Source organism: Haliotis rubra, unplaced genomic scaffold, assembly GCF_003918875.1.
Source record: "Haliotis rubra isolate DU_JTF1 unplaced genomic scaffold, ASM391887v1 Scf620, whole genome shotgun sequence".
NCBI classification, from domain to species: domain Eukaryota; kingdom Metazoa; phylum Mollusca; class Gastropoda; order Lepetellida; family Haliotidae; genus Haliotis; species Haliotis rubra.
This window is the reverse complement of record NW_025767325.1, coordinates 616,962-633,361: the sequence shown is the minus strand read 5'-3', so window position 1 is coordinate 633,361 and position 16,400 is coordinate 616,962. Positions and strand designations below refer to the sequence as shown.

Below are 16,400 nucleotides of genomic sequence, written 5' to 3'. Positions count from 1 at the left end.
TCATCCAAGTATGTCCCTGAGTTTCAGAAACAACAGGAGAAGAAAAGAATAAATTTTACCTCAGACAATGGAGAAGACTACAATGAATTATTTTCAATGCATGAGTTACGTACTGCGCCTTTGAACAAGCTCATGATACAGCAAATAGGGGCTGATAATATACACTATCAGCTCTTTGAAACATTTACCTGAATCATGTTTGGAAACACTTCTAAATATTTTGATGCAATATGGACTTCAGGGAATTTCCAACATCGTGGCGTAAAGCCATAGAAATCCCTATACCTAAGCCTGGCCGGGATCATACTGATCCGTCTAATTACAGACCAAAATCTTTAACGACTTGCGTCTGTAAAACCATGGAACGAATAGTAAATAATAGATTAACATGGTATCTTGAAACCAATAATCTCATAACAAATATTCATTGTGGTTTCAGGAAAAATCGTAGTACCATTGATCATTTGGTACGTTTAGAATCCTTTATCAAAAAATGCTATAATACATAAACTACAGGCTGTATCGATATTCTTTGATCTCGAGAAAGCGTACGATACCAACTGGAAAACATGGCATTTTAAGGGATTTTGCATGATTTTGGTTTAGGGGTCGTTTACCTCTTTTTATATCACAGTTTTAACAGACAGGCAATTTCAAGTCTGAGTGAGTTCAACCCTGTCTGACCATTATAATCAGGATCAGGGTGTCCCCAAAGGAAGTATTTTGTCTGTCACTTTATTTAGCATTAAGATAGACAGCTTATCCAAGGTTTTAAATGATTCAATCGATGGATCACTTTTTGTGGGATGATTTTAACATTTCTTGTCGCGGTAAGAATATGCATACCTATTGAACGGCAACTACAGTTGTGTTTAAATAAAATAAATAAATGGTGTCTTGAAAACGGCTTTAAATTTTCTAAACCAAAAACTAATTGCATACATTTCTGCCGTTAAATATAAACCACATAAAGACCCAGAACTGTTTTTAAATGGCACTCCAATCAAGGTTGTAAATGAGGCCAAGGATTCTTAGGTCTGATTTTTGACCTTGTAACCTTTCTTCCGCATATCAAATCTCTAAAAACTAAAGGCCTGAAGGCACTTTGATTTATTGAAAGTCGTTTCTAATTCAAAGTGGGAGGGACCAAACTACCCTCCTAAACCTGTATAGATCATTGGTCCGCTCAAAGCTTGATTATGGCTCCATCGTGTATGGTGGAGCCTGCAAAAGGAACTTAAAACTATTAGATTCTGTCCACCACCAAGGTCTGAGACTTCGTCTTGGATCATTCAGAATATCTTGTGTTGACAGTCTCTACGTCGAGGCCGATGAGCCTTCTGCACAACGCCGTTTAATATTATCATAGCAATATATTACCAAACTATATTCTAACGAGTCTAATCCTGCATTTCACTGTATCTTTAAACCTCTTTATGAGGATTTGTACAACAAGAAATCTTTTCTTGTTCCGCCTCTTGGCTCTCAGGATTAAGCCATTCATTACTGCTGCCGGCATTGAGCTGGAAAATATATCTCCTTCCCGTCTTCTTTCTTCTCCTCCTTGGCAATTGGTGAGGCCACAAGTCGACCTAACACTCACTACATTTAAAAAATCAGAAACTAACGAATTACAATATAAACAAGAATATAATCAATTAAAAAGTAAATATAATACATATAAATCCTTATTTACAGATGGGTCCAAGGTTAGTGGCGCGGTAGTTTGTGCCACTGTCATTGGGTCCAAAACAATATCTTCCAGATTACCCAACGACAGTTCAATTTTCACAGCAGAAGCAAACGCAAGACTAACAGCTCTTAAATATATTAATAAACACCGTAAATATAAACAACACATAATTTTTCCGATTCTCTTCGTGTCTTCAGGCTATTAAAAATCTTTCTTTGCAAACAAGAAATAGAATTGCTAGATAAATTGTGATGAATAGTTTGTAAATAGATATGTATTTTATTATTGGTAGTTTAGATGAGTAACTTAGATCGTTAGTGGCTGTACCCCTCAAAGGGGTTAAAGTACTGTAAAATCATTGTCCCTCCTGAGAGGGTACGTAAGTCCCAGAACTTTCAAAGTAATATGTAAATTTACCACATTTTAATCGTAGTATTTGTGTTCTTTTTAACTTCCGGCTAATTTTTCCTACAATCGCCAGCGGCTGAAGGGATGTTGTAAATCCAGCTAGGGTCCATGCAGGTAGCAAAGGTACTGTTAGTCCCCATGGTCCCTAGTATGGTGATCTACCTTCAGTCGTTGACGATCTCTAGCCTGTTTTTATATTGTATTGTCCCAATAGTGCTATTAGTTTTAAACTTTCCACGGTGGTTTTAATTTAATTGTGATATTCTAGTTGTTTTACTGTCCTTCGTCGACAGGTTTTATAATAAACATGCATTCCACTTCAAAATCAAATATGTTCTCGTCACGATATGGCTGCAATATTGCCGATGTGACGTTAAATAATAACTCACTCACTCACCACTCTTCTACAATTTTGTCTCCTCATAAAGGCAACGAACAAGAAAACTATGATGAAGAGAAACAGTAACTACAGACAAAGAGTTACTAGTGTGTTTACAGATCTATTCAATACAATAATTATTTTATGTTCATTGACATTTTGCCTTTAACATCTTATGGAACTTGTTCGGCACTGTTTAGTCTCTGACGTTGAGCTCTTTGAACTGCTCGTTTGTTGTGCAAATAATTAGCCTGTAATGTAACGCAGATTGCCAGCGCTTTTACAACAGAGAGCGAATATGTGGCAATACGTATGCATAGATAACATTGTATACCCGTCAAACCTTGACGACAAACGGGTAAACATACTGTTGGTATATATGCACACTTTCTGTCCGGTGTTGTACTGTCAGGAGGTACAAATTATCTGTTTGTGGAACACAAGGTGAGATTGATTTTCTTTCATTAATTTTAACTATTCAGCCCAATGGTCAGATGACCGTGCCTCGATCATCTGGATGCCGTTCCACAAATCAGTCGTAGCCCTATGGCCGCCGTTAGTTGATGGACGAGGGTGGAGTTAACATTCTCTTTACAATGCGATCACGTTGAGGAATGGACGCCTGGACGCTTCAAGATAGCATTTGTTTTATTGGTTCTCCTAGTGGTTAAAGCATCAAAGACCCGGGTTCGCTTCATTTACACAGGGGTACAAACGTATGAAGCCCGTTTATGGTGGCCTCCGTCGTAATATTGCTAGAAAAAGGTATACTCATTCTCATTCTCTCATTCCCCGCTGTGATATTGCTGGAAAAACTAAACTCATCTTCATTCTTCGCCGTGATATTGCTGGGACAACTAAAGTCATTACTTACTCGCTCTCCATCATTCCCGTTAGTTCAAGAGCAAATGTTGCCCTCGGATGGTAGCTCATTCCTACAATGGAAGACGAAATAAATCCGAAGGTTTTTGTGACACAGTCAGGGTGTATTGTTACAGGATAAAATTAGTCCATATTGTACACGTAATGGTTATGAGATATCTACTATCGTCTTATCATTTCAGTTTTGACTGATACCGATTAATTGAATTTCTTTTTCTGCTCTGTTCAGTTGCTGAGTAGCTGCCCACCTGTCAGAAATTTAGTAAATATACCTTTTCTATGCATCTCTTTGCATTTGGCTTCAAAAGATCTGATAGCGATAATATCTCCAATTTTGTTTTATCTGTCATACCATGCCTATCTGGTTTTGTCTGTTTGTGTGTTGTTAAAACGCCGCAGCATGGGTAACACAACCATGGCTGACTGAAGACCAACTGTAACCCAGATCTTCACGGGTGATCAGCCTTTGTACATAGATGCATCACACCACGTGATACTAGGCCAGTGACTAACGTACATGCGACGTCAGGAGACGATATACTGGACATTCATAGATTACGCTGGGGATTATGGCTCCTACCCAGCTGCAGTGCATGCTATGAATATATTAAACAGATAAAAGAGAAAGAATGTCGAATTTCACTTTGGAAACAGAGAAACACCCACTGAAATAAGAGGTTTCCATAATAACAACGACCAAAGCAACGCATGTCCGGGTCGGTGTTGGATTGTGGTATCCATGTGTAACTGTGGTACGACAGTAGCTGAGTCTAAGTATTTAAAAGTCAACATTACGACAGTTGTACGAACCGAAACGTTAGTCTCATTAACCAATTCAGACAATGGCCTACTTTTCAACAGATCCGAAATTTCTCGTGTGAAAGTGAAAGAGACACTACAAACAACCATGGTTACACTAAATTCCAATTCCGTGTTCATACGAAGATAGAATTTACAAATTGATTTTAATTTCAAAACTTAAAAATGATATTTTATATGTTTCATGTCGAGGTTTAAGCAGCTTGTCGTTAACTAAGACGCCACAGACTGTCTGTTTGATGAGGTCGTACAATGATTCACGATTCATCTGGCTGACTGTCAGGTTACACCTGTTTTGTGTTCTTTGCGCTTATTATGCAATATGTTTGTAATGTACAGTGTGATTTATATAATATCAAGTCCGTACCAGACCGAGCCTCGTTTTGAGATTTCCATGATTTCCCGATTTCCGTTTGTCAGATCACGCTGCACAACGTGTTTGCAAGGATTAGAAAGAGGGTCGTGTTGCAATATACAAGTGATTAGATGTATGAAATAATTCTGAGTAATACTTATATATCCAGTTGAATGAGTTGGTCCCAAAATTCTGAACTGGTTATTGTACTAAGTTGTGCAATAGGACGAAACCAGTCAGCAGGAAACGAGACTGTTGAGTAAACAATGTTTTGACTTGCGCTGCGGTGGGCAGAGGGTGAGGGCGGGTGTCTTCAGGAGTGTGTTAGCACGAGTACCCTGTATGTTGCATGTAACCCTATGCCCATGTCGCTATGCAACCAACAACACAACCTGAGCATTCTTGCGTGCTTATCGATACTTCCTGGTACAGTTATCGGGGTACATCAGATTTACAACCGATATCCCTTCAGCCAGCTTGAGTAAATCAGTCACTTCTTCCTGGTAAATGCGAGGCTATAGATTATATCATGTCAAACAAAGCCGTTGAGTGAATTCGTGTAAACAGTACTGGTTCCGACCTCCTCCTTGGCCTAGTGGGTGGCGTCTGCTAGGAGAGCTGAAGGTCGGGGTTCGATCCCCGGTCAAGTCTAACGAACAAACTTTAAAAGAAGGTATTTGTTGTTACAAGAGCTCTTGGCGTGAATACTGTCTAAGTGGGGTATCCATGGCAAACAGGGGTATGGTATCTCAGTTAACTTGTAGTTTTAAACCTGCATGCACTCAAGCACGCAAGCACACAATTCATTCAATGTCATTAGTCCACCCGTTACAAGTGTCATTCACTGCGATTCATCAAGTGAAACATATGTTGGGGACATACTGCTTGGGCGTCACTATTTGTGATTTTTCGTCCAGATATTTCAGTAACGCTATGATTAAGCTGAATTTTGTTAAAATAACTTGAAATATGTGTCATGAATTGTAGACAACCTTTCGTTTACTTTCAAGCTGAAACGTTTGAGGTTTGAGCAAGGAAAGGTAATCTCGCCCACGGGTCGCATGGAACGTAGTGTAATTTTCGAGTTTCATTTAATCACATTGTGACGTGTTAAGTGAAATAATCGCGAATGCCACCTTAAATACGTTCCAACTCGTCAGTAAAGACGTCATTTGTTGTGTTACGTCTATTTTGAATTCGTTGCAATAAACAATTGTCAACGTCTGCAGTCAACGTCAGCATGCACTATGCGTAAAAAATATTATTAAAGTTATTAAAGTTGAACACAGAATGTTCACATCAATGTTCCCACAATTTATCTAAAACAGTATAATTATGATGCCGCGTTTTGATGCTTATTAGCCAACTGGAAGCGACAGATATGCAGTGTTGATCCATCTCATAGGTATCAACAATTCAAAAGGACAGAAAGTTTAAAGCTAAAGTGCCATATTCCGATATCCTGTGTAATTATCTTAAAACACTGAGTGAGTATGGTATTATCTCACTTTGGGCAATATTTCAGCTACATTTAGGGGACACAAGAAAGGGCCTTCACACAATACATCCACCTGGGCCTGTGTAACCTTATCAGAATAAAGAAAAACCCATAAATGATAACCATTAAATACTACCGAAGATGACAATCTCATTAGAACCAGGTTACGTGAAACTAGAATCGAAGAGTGAGTGGGTATGGTTTTGCGCCGCTTTTAGCAATATTCCAGCAATATCACGTCGGGGAAATGGGCTTCACAAATTGTACCCATGTGGGGAATCGAACCCGGGTCTATGGCGTGATGAGCGAACGCTTTAACCAGTAGGCTATCCCACCGCCCCTATAATCAAGGAATTAAAGTTACACAAGACATATTTTAAAGCAGTTTTTAAAATGTTTTTAACATTACTACGTAAGAAACGTTAGAGTTATTGTCATCATCCAGTTCAGAGGCTCTGAGGTGCGAAGTAATGAAGATACCACACACGTTCTAGTGACAGTGACACATCCCCTCTTCTCAAGTGCTGGCTAAACTTTTTAATGACAGCTATTTTGATAAGCTCATACAATGAATGAAAATCCTGAGAGCCAGAGAAAGTAGTTGTACAATATCAATCGGCTGCTTTTTACTTGTTTTGACAGCTGGATCAAGAATGATTCATCTAAACTGACCCCATATCCGAGAAAAGGAAACCTGTCCTCAGGTCAAACAAAAACAGTTAAGGACTAGTGACAAACGCAACTTACCAAACAATCTCTGACCCTGTGAGTGAGTGAGTGAGTGAGTTTAGTTTTACGCCGCACTCAGCAATATTCCAGCTATATGGCGGCGGTCTGAAAATAATCGAGTCTGGACCAGACAATCCAGTGATCAACAGCATGAGTATCGATCTGCGCTATTGGGAACTGATGACATGTGTCAACCAAGTCGGCGAGCCTGACCACCCGATTCCGTTAGTCCCTGAACCCGTCAGATGAAGTGGTAGATAATATGTGGCCATCGGGGCAGTTATAGTCCTGAAGCCGTAAAGCTCTCTGGTGGCTCAATATGATACATTTTACTTCCATAAGTGGCATTTAGAAGCTGGTATGATGAAGAGGAACACTTTTATGGATATACAACTTCTTTGTTGCAGTAGATGCGACGTTTCGGTGTAGATCCCGCTTGATAAAGGTGTTAGGATCTACACAGACACGTCGCATCTACTACAACAAAGAAGTTGTCTATCCATAAAAGTGTTCCTCTTCATTATCCATTTTAGCATTACTATCGTGCCCACTGAACAGAAAGAGGTGCTGGGGCTATATCGGTGTTAATACCGATACTGAGTCTACTGACCGAATTTAGTATCCAGAGACACGCAATGGATACCAACCCCTTAACGTCCGCAATCGCGTTACTCTTGCTTGGGACAAAAACATTGATCACGGTTTCTGTTCACTTTTTTGAAGATCTCCTAAGCTATGAGACCTGGGGATTTATCGTCATATTGACAGTCCCTCTATCTCACCACTGCTTGGAAACGGTGGTCGCTTCCAGGTCAAATCTGATACGATGAAATTCCTGCCTTCATATACCTTCATCCTGGTTGAAAAACAAGTGGCATACTATAGTGTTCGTGAACACCTATTGCAGAAGTTGCAAGATAACTATGTTACATCGGTGCTGACAACTACTTGCATACATGCCTGTAATATAGTTTAGTTTAGCCCCATTATATGTCAATCCACTTTGACTTCGGTGTCGGACGAGCAGCCAAGAATTATGCACAATTTACATCCATCACCAACACAGCAGAGCAATGTAGTCTCATTTAGATCACACAACACTGATTTACATTCAGTTGCAAGATCTATGTTAGGAATTCCAAGAATTCTTCCGCATAATTTGACTATGAAACAGCAGTCATCAGAAATTCGTCTGGGAATGGGTTGACTGTTACATTATTCCTGTACTCGCAGAGTTTGTCTGGGAATGGGTACACTGTTATATGTTTTCCTGTACTCGCAGAGATTCGTCTGGGAATGGGTAGATTGTTATATGTATTCCTGTACTCGCAGAGATTCGTCTGGGAATGGGTAGACTGTTATATGTATATCTGTACTCGCAGAGATTCGTCTGGGAATGGGTACACTGTTATATGTATTCCTGTACTCGCAGAGATTCGTCTGGGAATGGGTGGACTGTTATATGTATATCTGTACTCGCAGGGTTTCGTCTGGGAATGGGTGGACTGTTATATGTATATCTGTACTCGCAGAGTTTCGTCTGGGAATGGGTAGACTGTTATATGTATACCTGTACTCGCAGAGTTTCGTCTAGACTGTTATATGTATTCCTGTACTCGCAGAGATTCGTCTGGGAATGGGTAGATTGTTATATGTATATCTGTACTCGCAGAGATTCGTCTGGGAATGGGTTGACTGTTATATGTATATCTGTACTCGCAGAGATTCGTCTGGGAATGGGTAGACTGTTATATGTATACCTGTACTCGCAGAGTTTCGTCTGGGAATGGGTAGACTGTTATATGTATTTCTGTACTCGCAGAGATTCGTCTGGGAATGGGTTGACTGTTATATGTATATCTGTACTCGCAGAGTTTCGTCTGGGAATGGCTAGACTGTTATATGTATATCTGTACTCGCAGAGATTCGTCTGGGAATGGGTTAACTGTTATATGTATTCCTGTACTCGCAGAGATTCGTCTGGGAATGGGTAGACTGTTATATGTATATCTGTACTCGCAGAGATTCGTCTGGGAATGGGTACACTGTTATATGTATTCCTGTACTCGCAGAGATTCGTCTGGGAATGGGAAGACTGTTATATGTATATCTGTACTCGCAGAGTTTCGTCTGGGAATGGGTGGACTGTTATATGTATTCCTGTACTCGTAGAGATTCGTCTGGGAATGGGTAGACTGTTATATGTATTTCTGTACTCGCAGCAGTATCTTCGTCTCAGTCGAATAGTTCGTGTACTCAAAGTCCTTCATCTGAATCAGATACACAAACCTAACATCTGACCTGCTGCAGTCATGTTGTTTAGTGCTTTGAATGACAGAAATCCTTCGTTTAGGGAACGTTTTGATAATGTATGGGCATTTCTTATCACACAGGTATTCATAAATCATTATGCATAAATTTGCAAACGTGCAGTTTAGCTTTCGTTATAACTGTACATTGTTAAAGTATTTGCTCTGTCGAATCATATCACTTCGTCCACGAGTCACTAAAATATAGACGTACTAGTAGTTGTTGTATTGCAAGTTACAAAGTATTCTCTTTGTACATCCATTTAAAGGAACCCAACGTTCAGTGAGCTGCGATGTCTACAGTACCTCCTCCTCAGTCTAAAGGCGGCATGGCAGACAACATCCCTCCTCCTCCAGCATACAGCTGGTCTGGTAGGTACACAACACCAACTCAATCTGAAAGGAGCATTGCTGACCAGCGATGTAGTGGCCTGGTAGGTATAAAGCACACTCTCAATACAGAGGAACATGGCTGAATATCAAACTACAGGCCTGGTATGTATCTAAGCCAGCATTGGTTGACTGCATACTGCATGCCTGGTAGGAATACAGCGCCATCTCATTCTGATCAAGGCAGATCAACGTAGTACAGGCCTGTATAGTGATCCTATCTCAATCAAGGCAGCATTGGCCGAGCATCATCGAACTATAGGCCAGGTAGGTACACAGTACCCTTTCAACCTGAAGGCAGCATGGCCGAAGAGCATACTACAAGATGTATGGGTACACAGAACCCGCTCAACCTCATGTTAGCGTGGCAATGAGACTATTAACACATTCAAGAGGTATGGGCAGTTAAATAATAACCTTACAGCCCGAATCTATTTAAAAGACTGAAAAGAATTTAAAGAAGTATTCCGCTGACATAATCATAAATGTTGTGCAGTTATTTTGAATGTACATGTACAAAAGGTATCTAAATATGAACACGTTATCATACAAGGAGGGACTTCACAACCGATGCCCCAACAGCAGCAGCACCTTAACGTGACCACTGTCAACATGGGTCCTCAAGGTGCCCTTGTCATGTTCCCACGGGTACCAATAAGCATCACGTGCCAGTTTTGCCAGGCATCCATTGTGACCTCAGTGGAAATGGTCAACGGCGACGCAACTTGGCGAGCAGCTTGCATATTATGCCTCTTGGTGTAAGTCCTTTCTCTGTTTCATTTTCCGTAAGACTTCATTTCATGAATACATATCCTTGTGAATTCCTCTGGATAATCAAATGTGTATTTACGAATACATTTCTAAGATGCATCGGAAGGCTGGGACTGGACTCACTAAAGTACTGTCAGAAATAGGCAAAACTGTTTTAGGCTGTTACTCTGTATCCCTAAAATTGACACAATTGCAAATAGCATATGTCGAGATAGCCCACTTCGGCCTAACTGGGCGTTCAGTGGGATGCGTAACACGATATCCAGAAAAGCATGTTTACTGGTAAAATCGGGCAAAACTTACAAAAAATACGAATAGCTGCTGAAAACAATAGATCAGACTATAGATGGCAATTAGGTCGCTCAGCCAGGTATGGCGACGGACCGTCGACTCACCTGGCCTGAAATGCGCGTGCTGCCTACAGGCACAAGGGGTCATCTCAAAGATATTTTGTGCTTTTTCATGTGTGTTGACTATGTCTCATCTACTGATTAACATCTTACGTGTCTCTCTTTCATAAAGTTTATGTTGAGATATGTAAAAGAGTATGATACCCGAAAACCATAGAAACGCATCGTAGTATATAGGTGGCATGACCACCCGAAGATCGACAGAAGTGGATATTATTTGTAAATTGTTATGATGTGCCGTGTACCTCCCCAGTATAATTGCCCTAAAGGATTATCTTATCTTAGCTGATATCTCTATCCCCAAGCCCGACCCCAGGTTTTGCTTATGAGACGACCCCTCCTATCTGTTTCTTTTTATAGTGACAGTGAGACTGCATGTTAGCTACATCCTTAATAGTTTCAGCATACGTCAGCTATCGTTTATAATGAAGCTACATCTAATTTCAAATTGGGCATTTAAAAAGTGTCATTTGTAATACAATATCGTCGCACGCTAATTTGCATAAAGCCATGGTCTGTTCCAAATACGTCTTGCTCATTTCTGCACTAATTTCCCGTCAGTAAAGTCCTTTTTCTCCGTTTCCTATCTCTCTACTACCGAGACTGTAGTTAGGCCGAACTTAGTTTAACAGATATTTCACACTTTCACATATGAACTACATAAATTGCGGTGATAAATAAGAAAATACAGTTTTTTTCTATTTCCGACAGTACTATTTTTTTATAGTCTCACCACACACCTAAGCCCACTCACAATTAAATTCAAAGCTACCTGAATTAGTAATAGGTGCGACATGTTCTCATTGTGAAGAATAACGAATTGCTACACAGGTATCATCTTCCTTCACCTTTAGATAGTTTCTACTATGTACTCTCGACCGGTGAAGATCCGGGTTAGAATTGGTCTTCAGAAACACATGCGTGTCGTAACATGCGACTAACGGGATCGGGTGGTTAGGCTCGCTGATTTAGTTGACACATGTCATCATATCGATACACGTATTGTTGATCACTGGATTGTCTGGTCCAGACTCGAGTATTTACAGATCACCGCCATATAGCTGGAATAACGCTGCGGCATTAAACAACAAAAAATGGACATTCCGATATGTAACACACACTATTTTCTTTTTAATATTTATTCATTTTATATTCTGTGGGTTTTTTATTTCAGTGGTATAATTGGCTGTTTGATACCGTTTTGTATGGATTCTACTAAGGACGCCGTTCACAAGTGTCCAAACTGTAAGGTTGTCCTGGGCACGGACCCTGGGCACTTCTGCTGAGTGATGTCATTGGCCAGAAGTTAACTGCACCTACAGAAAGAAATAGTAACAGCCATTGTCATTTAACAGAAAACCCAAAGAAGAAAAACATGCAATAAAATACGATTCAACATGAATAGCGATTAACAAATATATACGGCGCATATATATTCCAGTTTACGTTGCATTAGTGTCGCGTTGCAAATAGGATCTGGAAGGCCACAGGAAAGAAGAGATAGATCGTAACATCGTTAATGTAACTAGCGTGTCGGTGTGTGTGTGTGTGTGTGTGTGTGTGTGTGTGTGTGTGTGTGTGTGTGTGTGTGTGTGTGTGTGTGTGTGTGTGTGTGTGTGTGTGTGTGTGTGTGTGTGTGTGTGTGTGTGTGTGTGTGTGTGTGTGTGTGTGTGTGTGGTTAGCCTCGTGGTTAAAGCGTTCGCTCGTCACGAGGAAGAATGTTTGAAGCCCATTTCTGGTGTCTCCCATCGTGATCTTGCGGGAATATTGCTAAAATCGGCGTAAAACCATACTCACTCAGTCTGGCGTATCCAGGTCATTGAAAGTGGTTAGGAAATAAGGTCTCACTGTACTTAGCTCAGTCAATCAATTTCAAACGCTAAAACCACAATACGGCAGCCGTGGACATGTGTATAGAGGCTTCATATATGTTTTGTTTGGAGAGGATGTTGTCCAAAATTACACTTCGCACAAACCCGCCATTCCGTTCACAACCCAGCAAGCCAGCTTCCGTGCAATGTTTTCAAAGTCCTGGTTGGCTGCACACGTACTTGTCGAAGCGTACCTATAATATCTAACAGAAACATAATTACTTATCTGCCCTTGATTTGCATTCACTCAACGAAGAGTTTAGGGTGAATCTTACGTCCGGCGCGTAAACACTCCAGTTGCTTATAACACAGCCATGTTGTCACTGTTTGAATAGCGTACATGTAAAGGTGTTTATCAGAGTTTGCTATCGTTCAACTGACGATTTACATGCCATCTATTTGTCTTCAATATGTAGCTTGTTTCATAAAAGCGGACGTACTCATTTCTAATGTGAATGAAACATGCTTCCCACACTATCATATTTTATTTTGTGATTACACAATGCCATTGTAGAAAGTTGTCAAATGTAACATATGTTACTAAGAAAGTGTAATCCCAAAAATGACATATGTTACTGATTAGCAGGTACATTGACACACCATCAGTAAAATGCCTCACGTCTAGACTGCTGCAACGGTCTACTCTGTGGAATACCACAGAAGTACATGGACAAGTTACAGCGTGTTCAAAACACAGCTGTCAGGCTCATAACACGCACACATATGTATGTGCACCATAACACCAGTCCTGAAGGACTTACACTGGCTCCTTGTAAAAGACAGAGTTGTATTCAAACTTCTTGTGTTTGTTTACAAGTCCATTAATGGGCTTGCACCATTCTATCTCCAGGAACTAGTCAACATTCACAAGCCTTGAAGGTCACACAGATCAGATAGTCAGCAAAGCTTAGATGCTCCATCTGTCCGAACCACAACATACGGGGACAGAACATTTAGCAGAGTGGGTGCGGTACTCTGGAATGGATTACCTGAAAATGTCAGAAAATCGGAAAATCATCCTCTTCAAATGAGCATCGACTAAGCGCACATGAGCAGGACTCTAGATATGTAGCACTATACAAATGTCTAATTTGATTTGATTTGGTTACTTATTCTATTTCACCGACATATATTAATGTATGACCGGTGCACCTTATAGATTTGGTGCACTTTATAGGTGCATATTTTTTCATATATTTTTCACTTTCTTGGGAATAAAGGTATTGTTTCATGTTGTATATACTAGTCTCTGGTTGTGCTCATTGGTATATGCTTTACTCTGATCATATTATAGCATTATGGTTAGACTTAAATAAACTATATTTCTCTTTAATTCTCTCATCGAGATATACAATTATAAATGGCACATTTATCCATTTCCACGTCTACTTTAAAAGAGCACTGATCTAGAGCAACCTAAAGTGGTGCCTTTTGCTATTTACAGATTTTTCTAAAAACAATTTGTTTCCATGGAAACGTTTTGAAATTAGTTTCAAAAGCAAGAGGTGGGCTTCGTTTCCGGAGCGCAACTCGAAAACCGTTCAATATCATTCCTTGGCATATACCTGTGTAATAGCCATCAAAGTGTTCTTGTGGAGGTAGTCACGATAACACAGGCTAGGGTGTGAGGACTGTTTATTTGCTGGTGACGACACACTGATGACAAACTGACACCCCTGTGATTTCCACGGGGGTGTTGTTGTCCGTACTCAAGACACTCTTGTATGAACCCTTTTAATTTCTAGTCCTGTGTCTGTCTCCAAGTGTCCATGAAGTCAAGTTGTAAGTGCCAGTGACAAGAATGCATATGTGGAAACAAAGGGTTTGAAAGTGGAACACCTAATTCAAAATTAGCCAATCGTTAAAATACCTGGGCTTATGCTTTGATTGCTAGCTGATCTACCCGACACTGAAGTGGACTTATCCAAATGAAATTACTTAACAAAAGAATTGAGCTTTAATGATACTAGTTTACTTGCAACTGCTTAAATATCTTATGCAGCCTGAAATAAGAGATTTGATTATTTATAAATCAGTAAATATGACTGGTTCATATATAGGAAATTAATACAATAAATAGTTAGTAATTACTGTTTAGCCTGAAATATACAAATAACTTTATTTTAAACTTGGTAAAGTAAAACAGCTAAATGATAAAACATAATCACTATGTACAGACTTAAACTCTACCACATACTGGCGACATTTGAGATGTGCACTTCTATTGTATCTTGTCCTTGAGGATTGTATTTAACAATAATAGGGGCAATGTCAAGATCCTGCGGTACTGCTGAACAATTGGTTGGTTGTAGCAGTGCACATACCTGAGGGTAAGCCAACCATTTATTGAGTTGACCCTTGATAACTGTGGTGCTGTTACTAGGGATGACGACACTCTGATGTTCTGCACTCCCAATCAAGGCAAGTTTCCCATGGTTTCTCACTAATTCTTTCTCATGTAATACAATACTTCGGAATGCCAAGTACCAAGGGGTATGCAAATCGGCTTTCTGTAAAACCCATCTCCATTTTGGTTTTTGCATACTTCAAGAAGATGTGATAACACATTTGTACCTAATAAGGCTAAGACCTTACCACTGTATCTGGTATTAGATACCACAAGGAAAAGACAAGGCAGAGGGGCCTCAATAATGCCACCTCCAGGAGTCCTAACTGAAACCTCTATAAATCCCTGATATTGAGAAAGTATTGATACAGTTGCTCCTATATTAATAAATCAGTGAATATGACTGGTTCATGTATCTGAAATTAATACAATAAATAGTTATTAATTACTGTATTGCCTGAAATATACAAATGATTTCATTTTAAACATGTTACAGTAAAACAGCTAAATGATAAAACATAATCACTATGTACAGATTTAAACTCTACCACACATGTACAAACATTGGCTGACTGAGTTTAATTTTACGCCGCTTTTGACAATATTCCAGCAATATCACGGCGGTACAGACATTGAATATGAATATAGTACACATGAATATAGTTTTAATAGTTATGCATATTCAAATAGCAATAGTACTAATGTGTGTCAAGTATGTGCACTAAAGTATCCCCTTTTGTAGAAACAGAAAACTGTTAAAAGTCTGGCATTTACGTGTACAGAGGGTGAATATGGCACACCTGAATATCTTGCACATAATAGTTGCACATGTTCAAATAGCAGTACTAAAGTGTGCCAAGTAAGTGTTCTAAAGGCGTCTTTTTTCTGTGGAAGCAGTTAAATGTCTAACATATACATGTACAGAAAATGGATATAGTACACATTATTATATTGGTAATAGTTGTACATATTCAGACAGCAATAGTACTACCATGAGTTAAGTATGTGTACTAAAGGCATCTATTTTCTGTGGAAGCAGTTGAATGTCTGGTATATACATGTACGGAAAGAGACATTGGTAATAGTTGAACATATCCAGACAGCATTAGTACTAACATGAGTCATGTGTGTGGCTTTCAACAAAACTTGGCAGATATATGCAACAGATCCCAAAGTGGTGCCTTTTGCTATTTGCAGATTTTTGTCATTTTTAGTTTTCTTGGTTTCCATGGAAACGTTTTGGAATCAGCCTCAAAAGGGAGGGGTGGGCTTCGTTTCCGAGAGCACAACTCGAAAACCGTTCAATATATAATCAGCAGCAAAAAAACGTCAGTACGAATTCAAAATTAGATAGGCACTGTAATCAAATCAATACAGAAATGGACATAATAAGCGGATCAAAACAAATTTTGTGTATTATATCTTGACACATCAATGAATAACTCAGCACAGTTCCAAGACATTACGTGAACTTTTCAGTCCATTCAGACCCTTGACTTCAGTATCTAGTGTGACAACCACGAGCGGCAATAACTACAG

At 39.6% G+C, this 16,400-nt stretch overlaps 1 protein-coding gene across 1 annotated transcript; it reads left to right on the top strand.

Annotated features, from left to right (window-relative positions):
• The first annotated feature begins 2,834 nt into the window (after positions 1 to 2,834).
• On the top strand, positions 2,835 to 12,045 carry LOC124256246 (lipopolysaccharide-induced tumor necrosis factor-alpha factor homolog). The gene is made up of 4 exons (XM_046690212.1): positions 2,835 to 2,924; positions 9,342 to 9,444; positions 10,016 to 10,220; positions 11,818 to 12,045. The coding sequence occupies exons 2-4, from the start codon at positions 9,366 to 9,368 to the stop codon at positions 11,927 to 11,929; spliced, it is 396 nt and encodes a 131-aa protein (XP_046546168.1). The 5' UTR covers positions 2,835 to 2,924; positions 9,342 to 9,365; the 3' UTR covers positions 11,930 to 12,045.
• Positions 12,046 to 16,400: the final 4,355 nt, after the last annotated feature.